Genomic DNA, 14,198 nt, shown 5'->3' on the forward strand with positions numbered 1-14,198 from the left:
TAGATCTCTGCAAGATTTTTTTCTTTTGAAGACTTGTGTCTGTCCTGAAACCAGATGGCTCATTTCACAGCAATCTTCACAAGTCACCTTTAATTCCTGGGCTACTCAGAATGTTAAAACCAAAAATGAAAAAGCCATTCATTTTACACTGCCTTCCTTGGCAACCTCAGGTATTTTCCAAGAAAAAAATGACAGAACAGTGAGTGTTTGTGATGGATTTATCAACAAAATGTACATCCCTTTTCTTCCCTGTGTTTCTGAATGCAATTCACCTGCCTTGACTAGTAGCTACCCAGCTCCAGCCAGCCAGACAGGATTCTCTCTGTTGGCTTGAGTAGAAAGTTTTAGAGGCTCAGAAACATTGTAGTGAGCGGGTAAATAATGAGAACTGGGAGAATATCCCCTGCTCACATCATGCTTGTGATCACACAAAGCTGGCCTGATGGGTTTGACTTGAGCACAGGATTTGGCCCCTGAAGATAACCGGCTTCCTGTTGTCCTTGCAGAGGGACCCCAGAGAAATGGTCCTTTGGAGGGGTGAGGGAGGAACCCCATGTGGTTAGGTCTGGTGAAAACATCCCCTTTGGAAATGAGGAAGAAATGAGGAATTTCAATATTTGGGATATGAAAAAATACCTGGAAAAAATGTAGTAGAGAGTTATTGTCACTCAAATCAGATCTGGTAGTTTCATTCCTGGTAGGTACCACTGGTGTATGTGATGCATCACCTAATACTCAAGAGATTAGGCTATTACTACTGCAGCAAAATCTTTTGCAAAAGATTGTTTTTAATTGTATATATATTGTTTTTATTTTCTTCCATTCTTCCATCTTTTGACAGATTTTTTTAAAAAATTTATTTATTTTTTTAATGGCTAAATAAAGCACCCTGGGACATGAAACCCTTTTGCATTCTTAGGAGGTGAACTTTAAAAGTTATGGGACATCTAGGAAACAAGGAAGCTGTAAGATTAGCTTAATCCATCATGTTAGATGAATGTGATGCACGTTGTGGGAGGGACTGTCACAATAGCTGTGTAACTTTTTTTCACCTGCTTTCACTAGGGCATTGTAGTTGCAAAATGAGAAGCTTCAGGGAGAGTGAGTTTCTTTAGCATGTGCTCCTGCAGTGGACATCACCAAAGTGCCTTGGAGACAGCAAGTGAAGGTAACAGGCTTAAGACTGCCTCTACTACATCCCAACCACGTACAATGCTGTGAACATGCAGGTGTGGAGTGGGGCACATTTGGAAGCACAGAAGAAGTCTTCAAGGCATCAGGTATGTGTTTCAGTCACAGCAGAGCAATGTCAGATTTCAAGACCCAGGTGAAAAGTATGGAGAACTAACAAGAAATGTTTGCCTGAAGGAACTTAAAATTCTTACAATACTGGTATTTTCTAGGCTGTCCCTTCATCTCGAGCACACCCAACACCAACCATATGGCTCAGCTGGAATGAGGCATGGTGGGTTCTATTGCCAGTGGCACGTGGAGTGACAGACCAAGCACAAGCCACCTTTGGGGCAGTATCCTGCATCCTCACGTGTTCAATTACAGTCACATTGGCTGAGGGGGGTCTTTTTGGCACTTTATGTGCAGTTTTACAGAAAAAGTATCATCTTAACAAGTCATTTTCAATAAAACATTGAAGAGTGAGAGCAAATGGTTATTCACAGGAATCTCATCATGTCTTGACTGAAATCAGGTTGTGTTCAATAGAGACAAATTTTTAGTCCATAGTACTAACACAGCACTTCAGACTAACGTGTGATTTACAACATAAATGAGTTGATAATCCTCATATATACTCAGACAACTGAACATTGTCATGGTCAGTTTATAGTTGAGAGAAGTCAGAGGCACAGCAAAGACAAGTGAGATGCCCAAGGTCACACATGGATAAAATAGAAGAAAATGCAGAGCACTGCTAAAGGAGGACATAGTCTGACTTAGGCACCCAGTGACTTAACTCTAAAGCAAATGCCTAAGTCTCTTACGTAGTAAATAAAATTAGTTGGTGCCTGTCAGGAGCTTCAGAAGAAGATCTGGTACCCCTACATTTAGATATCCAAGTTAGATCAGATAGGGAATTTAGACATCTGTTTTGGAAGCACTGCTTTATGAATCTGGGGCAAGTGAGGTAACCCAGCTCTATTTTGTTTGGAGCATCAATTTGGGTTTTTGGGTTTGTTTTTTTTTTGGGAGGGGTGTGAGGTGTGAAAATACAGGTTCCTTCCTAATAAACCCTGGTGAGCTGCAATACCCCCTGCATGATGACAGAAGATGATGTTAACACTTTGAAACATTTATATTCTGTAAATGGTATTCCTGTTTCTAACAAGTTAGATTGGAACAGCTGGATCCTTAACAAATTTTAAGGGTGCCTGTTAGGGAAACGGAGTACCTGAGTCCTGACACTGGGAAAGGCTGATTTTCCCCAGTTCCAAGCCATCTCATCATCGCAGACAAGGATTCCTCTTAATATATGAAGCACAGTGTATTCAGAGCTTGGGAGCTTTAAGGTGAGGTTGTTGAAGATGTCCATAAACTGGGAGAGTGGGCAATTCATTGTGAATGGCTTCAAATAGGATGGCAAATATCTCCTTCGAGTGTCTGACCAGCAAACACCGCAGTCAGATACAGAGCGAGTCAGATGTTTTAAACACCATTCTGCATTTTATTAGCTGCTGCAAACTACTTTCCACAACACAATTATGTTCCTGCAATAAGGGGAATGGAAAAATCTAGTCCCTTTGCTACCAGCTTAAGGACTTGAAAACTGTCTTTAATGAAACCTCTCCCAGCCTGTCCCATCTGAGCACGTGTGTCAGCCTGTTTCATAACTTCCGGCTGATGCTACCGAGAGCAACGGCCGCTTCTGGCAGCTGCCTTGTACTGTTACTGCTGCATCTGCTGTTCATACTCAAACCTCATCAGCTGTTCCAGAAATATATGCTGTTTTAATAGTTCCTGGTCACTCACAAACGCTCTCTGGATTCTTACTTTGTAAATGTGCCAGGAAAGAGAACATTTGCCTGCAAGTTGAAGAGCCTCAGAAACTTATTGTAGTTGGGAGTCTTGAGTGTGACCTGTGACACAGAGTAAAACAAGTCTCTTGGGTCTAGTAAGTTTATCCAAACCCAGTAAAAGTTTGAGCAACTTTATTAATGATAACATTGAACATCTTGTTTAAAGTCTCTGCTGGCAATTAGCTAGACCAAAGAAATGGATGGGGAGTGGACGCATGTATAAAGCCATTTTCTGTAAAATAAATACATAAATGACCTCAACTGCAGAGAAGAGATTATCTGTTGTGGCTTATGTATGCAATCTGTCTCCTGTGAGTCAAGAAACTGGTGTTTAGCTTGGAGTCCAACTCCAAATTCTTCACCATAAACACTGGGCAAGCACTCATCAAGCTTCCTGAAGGGACAAACCTCACTAATCCACACACTCTATAGCTCATTCAAAGCAGCAAACAAGGAGCTGGAGGGAGCAAGAGGCAACACTGATTGATTATTTCGGAGTGGCTCTGGATAAAAATGCTTAAGTGAGTCAGGTGCTACCACCCACTTAGCAGATGTCTACATCACATTCGAAATTTGGGGTTAGGTGAGTATTTTGGTAAATTCTGTACGCATGAAGTAATGAAGAAACGTAAGAAAGTAACGCAGACTACACAAATTATCAACATAAAGAATCAAGTTACATTTTACCATAAATGTCTTTATTTTTGTTATTGGAGTTGTGTACTTTTTCATAAAAGGTATCAATCTAGCAAAACACTTGAACATGAGTCAGAGTCATTGAAGCTAGCAGGATTACTCGCGTGGTGAGAATTAAGCACAAATGTGAATGACAGAGATTAGGTGCTACTGCATACAGTCAATTCATCTGTGATAGGTTTCCCAAAAAGTCTAAAACAGTCTAAAATAGGCAAGATAGGCAAGACCACACTGTTTTCATGGGAAGTTGGCACATCTGGACTATAAGCACTTTTGACACTCTTTGCCTGGGGTCACGGTGAACACTACGGGCTTCAGAGGAGTTGGATTCTCATTGTGTGTAAGATCTGCTCCTCTTAGGAAATACAGCTGTGAAAACTACACCAGTGGTTTTTTTTGCAATGAACAGAGTAGCAAATTTTGAGATCTCAGCCTTACGGTAACAGCTTCTAGGAGGAAGGTAGCAATTGAATCAATATGGTTTTGATCATCTTAGAGAAAATCCATTTAAGAAAATCGTAAGGCATTATCTTGCAGTAGATCTGGTCATCACTGACCAGATCGAATCTCAGTTTAGGTCTTAATGCAGTCAGTAGGATTTATTATAACGGATTAACATTTGTATAAAAGGCATACACAAGTCAAGTACAAGTATTGCTAAATTAATTCCTCATACAAAGTATACGAATAATACACTGTAAACAACTGCTTCTCATAGGTGCTTCAGTTTCCAGGCTTTAATAGTTGCTTGTCATCTTTGGTTAATGCAAGATTTTTTCTGTCTCAGGAGATCCACTACAACAGCTGAACTTTTACAAACCGAGTCCTTGCTCGATTACCTGATTCCATGTACTTTGAAAAACAAACATTTTCTTCAACCAGATCAACGTGTAAACCAAAACAATCAAGTGAACTGTATTTTCTACATTGCTAACATGCAAACATGTGCATATGTGTATATACGTGTACATATACATGTCTCCACTTATGTGAACACACATCCCCTCACCTTGCCCCAGGGAGCACCTAGGCCAACAGATGCTAACACATGCCAACATCTGGGGGCTGTTTAAACACAGACAGACACACACAGCTATGGATTTCCAAAGGTGAGCACAAGAATTGTTCTGGTCATGACTGAATATGGCCTTGTAGAAAGAAGGAAAGTTCCATGACTTTCCAATAAACAGAATCAGTTGCACAGGCACGGTCCCCTCACTTTGAAGGTATCTGGCTCCTCCTCGTGCTGCTGCAACTGTGGTCTCAACATTCCTGCCTCAGGTATCAGTATCTGTTCCATTACACGTCAGTGTAATCTGAAAATCCACTGGCTAGTCTCAAAAGCTAAACCAGTTTCTGATGCAAAGAAGGTCACTTAAATCCACCAGCTGTCTGCAGGTTTAAAAACTAGTCTAAAACATCCAGAAACTGAATTGTATTACAAATTGCTCTAAATAATACTGAAAGATTCAATGGGGATTTAGAGAGAAGTAGAAGGTGTGTATATAATTGTGTGAGAAAAGTAAGGAATGCATCGGTCTTTCTGTATCACACAGAACGCTCTCCAGTACCATTCTCACCAGTACCGCATTAAATCTGTTAATAAATTATGTAAGTTAGATACCCAGTGCATCATCTAAATTCACCTGTCTGCAAAGGCAGGACTTCCCCTGACTATATTCTGTAGTGTTTTGTTTATTTATACATGTCTCCATGAACTCCACAGAGAGTGGAGTTTCACAGGTTTGTGGCTAGAAAGCTCCTGATGACACTTGGCTCTGTTCCCCTTACTCACATTATTTTCATTTTGAGCTGTTTCCTGTAACAACTGTTATCACAACTGCTAGGATGTTCTTTTTTCTAGTTTGTTTGCTATCTGTAAAGGGGAGGGATGAACCAATGTGAGGAACAGTGTACCTGTCAGCAACCTGCTATAGCAAGGATCTGGTTCTCAACACTAACATTCCATGCCGTTCCATGGGTGCAACCATGGCAGAATAATAGCCATTTTCTCACAGTGGACTTTTAGCTTATTTGTGGCTTAGTAGAAAATTTCATACTTCAGTCCTCAGAGCAAAGGACTGAAATCTAGGCAAGCATCAAAACTGGTTTAATTCTTTAAAGGTGCTGAGAAAGCACTGTGCTCATGGACTCTGTTAGGAGAGCTAGCCCATAGGTATATATGGATTCTGCAATCCATTCTAACCTTTTAATACTGGCACTTTTGACCAGTGTCATTTACCTTCTCTACAGTCAAAATGACACACTTGGCCATGTTCCAGACAAGACCTTCACACATACTTCCTCACTGAGCAGCCACAGTTACCTTATGGCATTTTTAATACCCTGTGGAGTCCTAGCAGCACCCTAAACCCCTTCTGAGACTTGGAGAAACTGCACAACTCACCTACACATCTCCCTTGTACCCATCCTGAACTCAGCCTGACCTCTGATTGATCACCAACACCACCTGACCTGGAGGAGACAACATTAGGGTTGTCCTGGGGCCCCGGGCTGTTCTGGCTGCCACACACCAGGCTTAAAGACATGGATGAGACACATGGAGAGGGACAGGTCTTTCACAGCATACCAGGGTCCATTGCCAGGATCCATCCACAGGAGGATTTTTATCCATACAGCCCAGTATTTCTTCTAAAGCACACCAGCTGGGCTGCCCCAAACCCATCCCCAGCAGTTGTCCAGCAGGTGAGTGAGGTGGTAGTAACTCAGGTGCACTTGTAGCCAGTGAATCTAGTATCAGTGTCATCTAGAGTGCTAGCAGACAACAAATATTCCACCCTTTGCCAAGTCCTGCAGAGTCCTTAAGACACAGGATGAAGCTACATCATCACTGAATCAATAAAACTATACTTTGGACCAGCCAGTCTCTCTTTTAACTTTCTCTAAAATATCTTGATAGAAAACAAGCAATAATCTATAATAAACAGAAAAAAACCAGGACAGACTCTCTCACAAAAAATTACAAGTTCACAAAATAACTACATAGTTTTCTTGTTAATCACTGAATCCATATTTATAATTTGGTCAGATCATCCCGTAACCAGTCTGTAATCATGGCAGCCATCTCCTTGCTGGCATCTAGCACAAAGGCGTGGCGGAGCCCCTTCTCACAAAGTCGAATGTCCCCATCTGGAAAATCCATTTTGATCTCATCGTAGTAGTGCTGTGGACACCAACTGTCTCCAGTTCCATAGTAAAAAATCAGCTAGAAATCAAAGCATATCAAATCATTATTTGAAAAGTTATTGATGAAACAACCAATATCCAAAGAGCACTGAATTATTTGGAAATAAACGATGCTTCATGGCCCATGTTGTACTGTGAGGAACAGCACATTGGTACTTCTTGGTTGTTTCCAAGTCTGCAATTATGATGAAGCCAATTAAATGCTCTGCGACTCAGTTTCCTCATCTGTAAAACTGTGGAACACAATACAGGCTGAACTCTGAAAACAGATATCTGCTGATCAAAGCCTGGCTGTGTTAAGAAATCTGTTATTATGGATCAGAACATCCAGTTGTCCATGGAGTCCACCTCTAACCAGACAAGCTGCTGTGTTTTCCCTAGCTATTAGCTGTTTTCTGTGTTAGCTTTCCAGCCATTTCATCAAATAGCAAAATTACCAGTAAACTTGATGCTCTGTCCCAGCTGAAGGCGCTAACCCATTATGGCTTTCTTCTGGATATAAACTAAGAGAAAGTAGGAGGCTACTCAGCTCAGTCTTACTGGCATCTGGTAGGTGTGATCTCATACTACCTGCCCAGTTGGGGCCTTAGGTTAAGGAGCACCTATTTTTCTTAACCGTGGTGTTAGATGTAAACTACAGGTGATTCACTCAGCCATGTTAGAATAACAGCAATTAAGGTCATTCTCAGAAGCAAAACTTTTTTTGCTTGGAAAATTTTACAATAATAGAATCTGAGAATCATAGAATGGTTTGGGTTGGAAGGGACCTTTAAAGGTCATCTAGTCCAACCCCCCTGCAGTGAACAGGAACACCTTACACTGGATCAGGTTGCTCAGTGCCTCGTCCAACCTGACCTCGAATGCTTCCAGGGATGGGGCATCTACCACTTCTCTGGGCAACCTCTTCCAGTCTTTCACCACCCTCACTGTAAAAATTTTCTTACTCTATCTTATCTCTGTAAAGTGCTGCCCACGTAGAGCACAGGCACCTCCTGGAGATCAGTGAGCGATTTTCTTTTGGGTTCTAACGTGAAATGAAAATTCTACCAAAGTCCATTTTGTATTGACCTTGCCCTAATAACCTTGTTCAATGACATAAATGAAGCAGGTGCTACAGGGCCCAGCTAAACACAAAAGTCCTAAATTCCAGGCAAATATCATATTCAATGAAGTGTCTTTTCTCTCTGTTAGAAACACTGAATGTCACTCTTAAAAAAATCCCAAGTCATCATTTCCCCCCATTTTCATCTCACCTTTGCATGCTATAGCTATGTTTTTCAATTTCTGTGAAGTACTTGAAGGGAGAGTGGCTGTTGGTGAGAGAGTAAAAACCGATGGATTTAAAACTATACAGGAACAAGATTAATGATGAGGACACTCTATACTAAAAGGTCTGAATGCAGGTACCAGAAGGATGTTGATTGCTCAACATATCACACACACAGCTTGGCCCAACTCCGTTAGTCTCATTTGTTTCATATTTCATTTCTGTACTTCAGTGAATAATTGAGCAATGCTAACATAAATTAGGGGACAGGAAGTTTTCCTTTCATCACAAAAATCTTCAATTCCATCACTTTTGTAGCCATGTGGTATATAAATAAATGCACCCACTGGGGCAGAGTTGGGCTAAGAGCCCAGATTGCATTTCACAAAACTTTATAGGTTTTTGTCTAACTCACCTTTCTCTTCTTGAAGCATACCCAGATCTTGAACATTACTGACTACTGACCGTATCCAAAAACACAATATCTCAGTTGCATAGACACCAACTCAACTTATACTTCTATGTTTACATAAAACATAGAACATAAACCATCCCGTGTTAGCAAACATTATTGGTTTCCTTCGTCACTTACTAATTGCTGGAAACAAGGTATGTCATTTGCTTTAGCAGAAAATTTCTTCTGATCTTGTCTTTGATAATTAAATCACAGGATGTCACACTAGCAAAAATTCTTCAAAAAAAGCCAACGTAAAAATGTAAAACGGCCAGCTGCATTCAGGCTTTTTGAAAGCCAAACATCTGACCGAATTATGTTTAACCCTGGGCTCCGTTACCAACAGATACAAAAATACAGATTATGAAACTGAGGAAAAAAGAAATAGAGCAACTCCAGTTTAATGGAATAGTCCTTGAAATCATTAGATATTTTGATAGGCCAGTGGTAGAGTCTCATCACATGATCACTTAGAAAAAGATGAAAAGTCATTTACACTTACAAAGGTGGATGAAATACTTGGCTTAGTCTGTACTGTGAAATGGGCAGTTCTCCAGGTAGAGTTGTAAACTTGAGAACTCACAGATTTGGAAATGCCTAAACAAAAGATTTATGTGCATTCTTAGCTTGTTCTCTGGTATATCTGCATTATGGTTTAATCTTTCATTGCATGATCCAAAGGATCCTCGACTCGTTCAATCCACTGACAGGATGATGTTCAGCTGATGAGCTGCTATTTGATAGTATTTTTCTTCTTAAATTCTGTGTGTGGTCTGAGGATTTATTTACTACATATTTCATGGTTTACAGACAGAATTTATTTTCTTATGTGCATTCCTCTGGCACGCAGTACGACAGGATTTGCATGCTCACATTTAGTAATTTAGTTTTGCAACACCTTAGTGGCCATTTTTATCTCCATTTTGCAGATGGGGAGCACAGACATTAATGTCAAACTACATAAATTAATTTGAAAGTATGTAGTGTAGTCTGAAACACCTACAGCTGGTTTTCCAGTGTGTGTAGCATTCATTACACAGCATGCACTATGCTCAAAGGATAGCACTCCTGGACTTCATTTGCAAGTGCTCTGACACACTGTCCATCTGTCTGTAAAACAGCTTTCAAGGTCTTAAATGAGATATTCAGAAAAGTGAGGACAAACTGTGACTATTTATGAAAAATATTAATGTCTTCACCAACAGCCCATTCCTGGATGTGAAGTTTAGGTGCCTTTACCATGAAACGATCTATTTTTACTTCATATAATTCCCTGTTTCTTTCAACAGGATTCTGCCACAAATGAGATAGGAGTTCCGCATCCTGATGTCTCCCTCATTACACAGCTCTTTTGATTAATGAAAAAGGAAAAAGGAAAAGTGATGTTTTAATAGAAGACCACCTCTTAATGCATACATAAAAGGCATGTGAATTAAGATTGGTGTTCTCTAACTCTGAAATGCTTGGTAAGGCGATATTAACTGTGGGTTTAGCAGAGCTGTGTACACAGTCTGCTAGACTTCAAGGAGGTAGACCAAAACCCAGGTATTTTACATGTAGCACCTACATGTATCAGCGTTAGCATCTCTAGATCTGCTGCTTTAGGCCTCTGTCCCTTAAGATCATGGTGTAACTGAAGAAGGAGCACTGCCAGCCTCCGGCCAGAGGAACATGGGACACCTTCCTGCTGGAAGTCACACTGGAGGTGTCCAGTACAGAAATTCATGATTTAGTTTGGATCTATTGTGTATTTTTGAAGCAAATATCATGTTTGTCCAGATTTACCATACTTTGGTTTACATTGTGGAGTAGTCTTGGAGTGTATGAACTCCTTTCAACCAAAACTAAGATGGTCTTCAGGATCACACTTAGTGAGCTCCAGTCACTAATGGACATTCAGTCCATGGGAACCGACAACTCCTGGCTAAAGTAATAACCCTCTGAGAAGCCCACATTGGGAACACCAGGTCCTCATCATCTGCTATTTATCTCTACAAATTATCTTACATTCTGCTGCTCCTGTTTTTAAGGCAAACACAGTCAAAGGCACCTGCGGAGAACAGGAACGATAAGATTTTAGAAACTTAGGTTCCATTCCAAGCAGAAAAGGGCAAAATATTTACCAATTACTGACCTCGTGGTTCAGTTTTTTGTCCAGTCTTTCCAAGTGTGACTTCTTCTGTTTTGTCCCTTTCTGGTCTCAGGACTGCTCTACCCATCTTGGGCTCACTGCTTCAACTCTATTCTCCCTACCAAGTAACTTCCAATTTCCACTACTTCTGCTTCTTATTCTAGTCCCACATTCTTGCACCGACAAGTCCAAATTTTAGTCTTCTGGTTTCTTCATCCTGTTCTGAGTCTCAATTACAAACCTAGTTGCTCTTCCCCCCAGCAATTCTCCACTTTTTATCAGCTAGAACCTCTATTCCCAGACCTGCTCCTCAAATATCTCTGATACTACCAGTTGTTCCTAGTGTCAGGGTTAGGTTCAGTTCAGCATAAAAATGCCTAAATACAGATAAATGTACTGTGGTGTTTACATGTGCACCAAGCATCCAAATTCCCACCACACAGTCAGGAAAAATACACTCAATAAAGCCACTGATGCTTAGAAAGTGATTCAGTTGAAAGAGCAGGTGTCTACTGTAAGGTGGGGGAAGCTGCACTTCAGATGCCACTACAAACTAGTTTTCCTAAGTGTAGGAAAGTCCTAAGTCCTACTGTCATTTGAGATGCCTTAGATATCTGAGGCATCAGCATGAGACTGGCAGGTATGACAGATTTTATAGGAGACTCACAACTTTCTGGCAAAACAGCTGGAAGCCAGATGGGAATATTCTACAGTGCCCAAAATTAAACCAGATGCCCATATTTAAGGGTCAAATTCCACCTTGACTTCTTCAGTAGATTTTTATTTACTCTAATTGTGTCATCTGCACCTCTAACACCTACTGCTCCTGTAGATTCCTACAAGCAAACTCGGAAAGCATGATTCAGGTGCCCACACATAAATATCTTGTAGTGTTAGGTTAATGGTTGGACCCAGTGATCTTAAGGGTCTTCTCCAACCTAAATTATTTTACGATCTCATGCAACTTAAGATTATACACTAGCATATCCTGTTTGGTCTCCACTGCTGCTACAGGCAGCTCATGTGTCTCACGTGCCAGTCTTGCTTGGATAGCTCAAATTCACCACCTCATATAGCATCAGAAGCCTATCTTTGGCCAAACAAATGGAGGCCTTGGTTCTTCCTGCCTCCTCCTCTCTGTTTACCCCTCACTCACTAGTTCCTGCTATACTAGCTCAGCACATATCTTCTCTGCACTGCAATGAATAGCTTCCTTCGTCAAGCCAAAAATTTTTATCATGAGAAAACAAAGAATTTTCCCCTGAGCCTTATTTGTACACATTGTAGACCCCTTTGGACTGAAAGAAAAAAACCAGAACAGCCAAGGTAGGATAGACACTTGTGTCTCATTTGCAATTCGAGTTTGGGTACATTATAACCAATTAAGAAAAGTTTTATAAGAGAAAGAGCTGGGGAACTTGATTTGATGCTGCAGTTATTTTGTCTGCCTACTTTGTGTGCAGATGTTGGTGTGTGCATTCTGTGTGTCCATGTGCGTATGCCTGCAAATCTTAAACTTCAACATACACGTTTCTTAATTAGAAACTGACAACAAAATTCAGAATTGTTTTCAAAATGCTTCCCTATTAATGGATTATGCAACAAAATCTAAAAGCAGGATTGCAATTAAGGTGTAAATTTTCAGTGACCCGGATGGCGGTACCGGACCTATGAAACCTGACATACTTGACTGTCATTTGGGGTGTTAGGGGTCTCCCTCTGAATGACAAAATGTTTGTGCTCTTCGCCTGTGCCACGTACAGCCACAAAATATATAGATGTTAGGATGTTACCTGTATTTCTAACATATTAAGACAGATTCATTTTAGACGTATTTAAACAAGTCTCCGGAACCCAAATGTTCTCATCTTCATTTTAACATCAGGAACTTTGCTATTGCAGCACGCAGGCAGCTGTAATTAATGAACCATGTGTAACCAGAGGTACATGGGATCTTCATCAATGGTAGGAAACACTGGTATGCACTATATGATTTGTATGGATCTGTAAAGTACATATTTTCCTGTGGACAGTGCATGGCTGTAAAGACATCCTGAGTCAGCACAACCACTGCATCAGCAATGGAAAACTGCTGCCAACCTAAGCCTTCAAAAATGGTGAGTCAGGCCTCCAAAATAATAAGGCTAGCTTAAAAATAAACAGATTTTCAAAACAATAAATTGAAGGTTCTTTCTATTTTTCTTCTGGGTTGAAACTTTTCAGTATTTGCATTTTTTAATTTTTCTGCCTTGACGGCAAGAGGATTATTTTTTCTTCTTTTGCAATATTGAATGCTGAGACTTCCAGGTGTTCCTGACTCAGAAGGGAAATGGCAGCTACCACTGGACATGACAAAGACCTTGTATGATTCCTGATGCAATACCCTGCTTGTTGTGAGTGACCAAACCATGCCCTCTTTCAGGATCTGACGATGAGGGCAGAGTAAAGGGGATGTGGGTTATCTTTGCTGCCCATTTCAATACCATGTTTGAAATAGTTATGCCATTTCTAAGTTTCAAATAGTTTTAAAATAACAGCAATGTTCTCATAAGCTGTTTTACCATTAAAATGCTTAGAAGTATTTTCAGCCTTAGCTTCTGTAAAATAAAACACAAGTCAGAACAGGGCTGTGTCAGCCCAGTACCCTGTAATATGGTAAGTGTACTCAGACACTGCACAATGATGGTAGCTGCTAAGTAAACATCAGAAGAATCTGAGATTTGTATCAACAGGATGTTTACATTTTAAAGAGTTTCTAAGAAAATAATAAAGATTTCCTGCAGTTGACTCCATTGGTACTTGTTTTAGTATGTATGACAGTTCACAGAAGTATAAATTACAGAGATTTCTTTTATGCCCCTTCTGTAGCTGTCAGAGGTCAACACCGAAAAACAAATCCAAAAAGTTACAAAATATGAATTGAGTTTCCTCTATCTCTCTGGAATTTGGTACATGTTATAACAACTTTAGGATCTTATTACATGGGCAGGCAACACTCCAGCTGATGGCAAAGAGCGAAGGACTGATCTCTGTGGATATAAACTAGCGGCACACGTGCAATGGCAAGCAAGACCTTGCTGAAATCCTTGTCTCTGCTACATTAACTTTTTATCAGTATGACTCCCACATGCATTCACTAGTTGAGACAGCAGCTTCTCTCTCGGTGACATCTCTCAACAGTAACCAGCATAGTTTCATTTACTCTTGGATAGTTTAAAAGGCATTAGCTCAGAATTAATTTTGGTTTCAAGCAAAGTTTATAGAAGATGACTTAGCTTCTTTGGAATTATGAAAGCGTCTCCACCTTATCCTGCCAAATGAATAGTACAAACGACACGGGAACAGACTGGTTCTGGTTTGGGACATGCTTTCTTTTTTTTTTTTTGGACTTGCTTCATTTGTACTTTGGCTTTA

At 40.4% G+C, this 14,198-nt stretch overlaps 1 protein-coding gene across 1 annotated transcript in view; it reads right to left on the bottom strand.

Annotated features, from left to right (window-relative positions):
• Nucleotides 1-6,759: 6,759 nt before the first annotated feature.
• LDAH (lipid droplet associated hydrolase) overlaps nt 6,760-14,198 on the bottom strand; it is a 71,187-nt gene continuing 63,748 nt past the window's right edge. The window contains exon 5 of the mRNA XM_010165353.1: nt 6,760-6,951. Within this exon, the coding sequence (XP_010163655.1) occupies nt 6,760-6,951 (192 nt within the window). The remainder of the gene's footprint in view (nt 6,952-14,198) is intronic.

Source organism: Antrostomus carolinensis, unplaced genomic scaffold, assembly GCF_000700745.2.
Source record: "Antrostomus carolinensis isolate BGI_N321 unplaced genomic scaffold, ASM70074v2 scaffold9593, whole genome shotgun sequence".
NCBI lineage: Eukaryota > Metazoa > Chordata > Aves > Caprimulgiformes > Caprimulgidae > Antrostomus > Antrostomus carolinensis.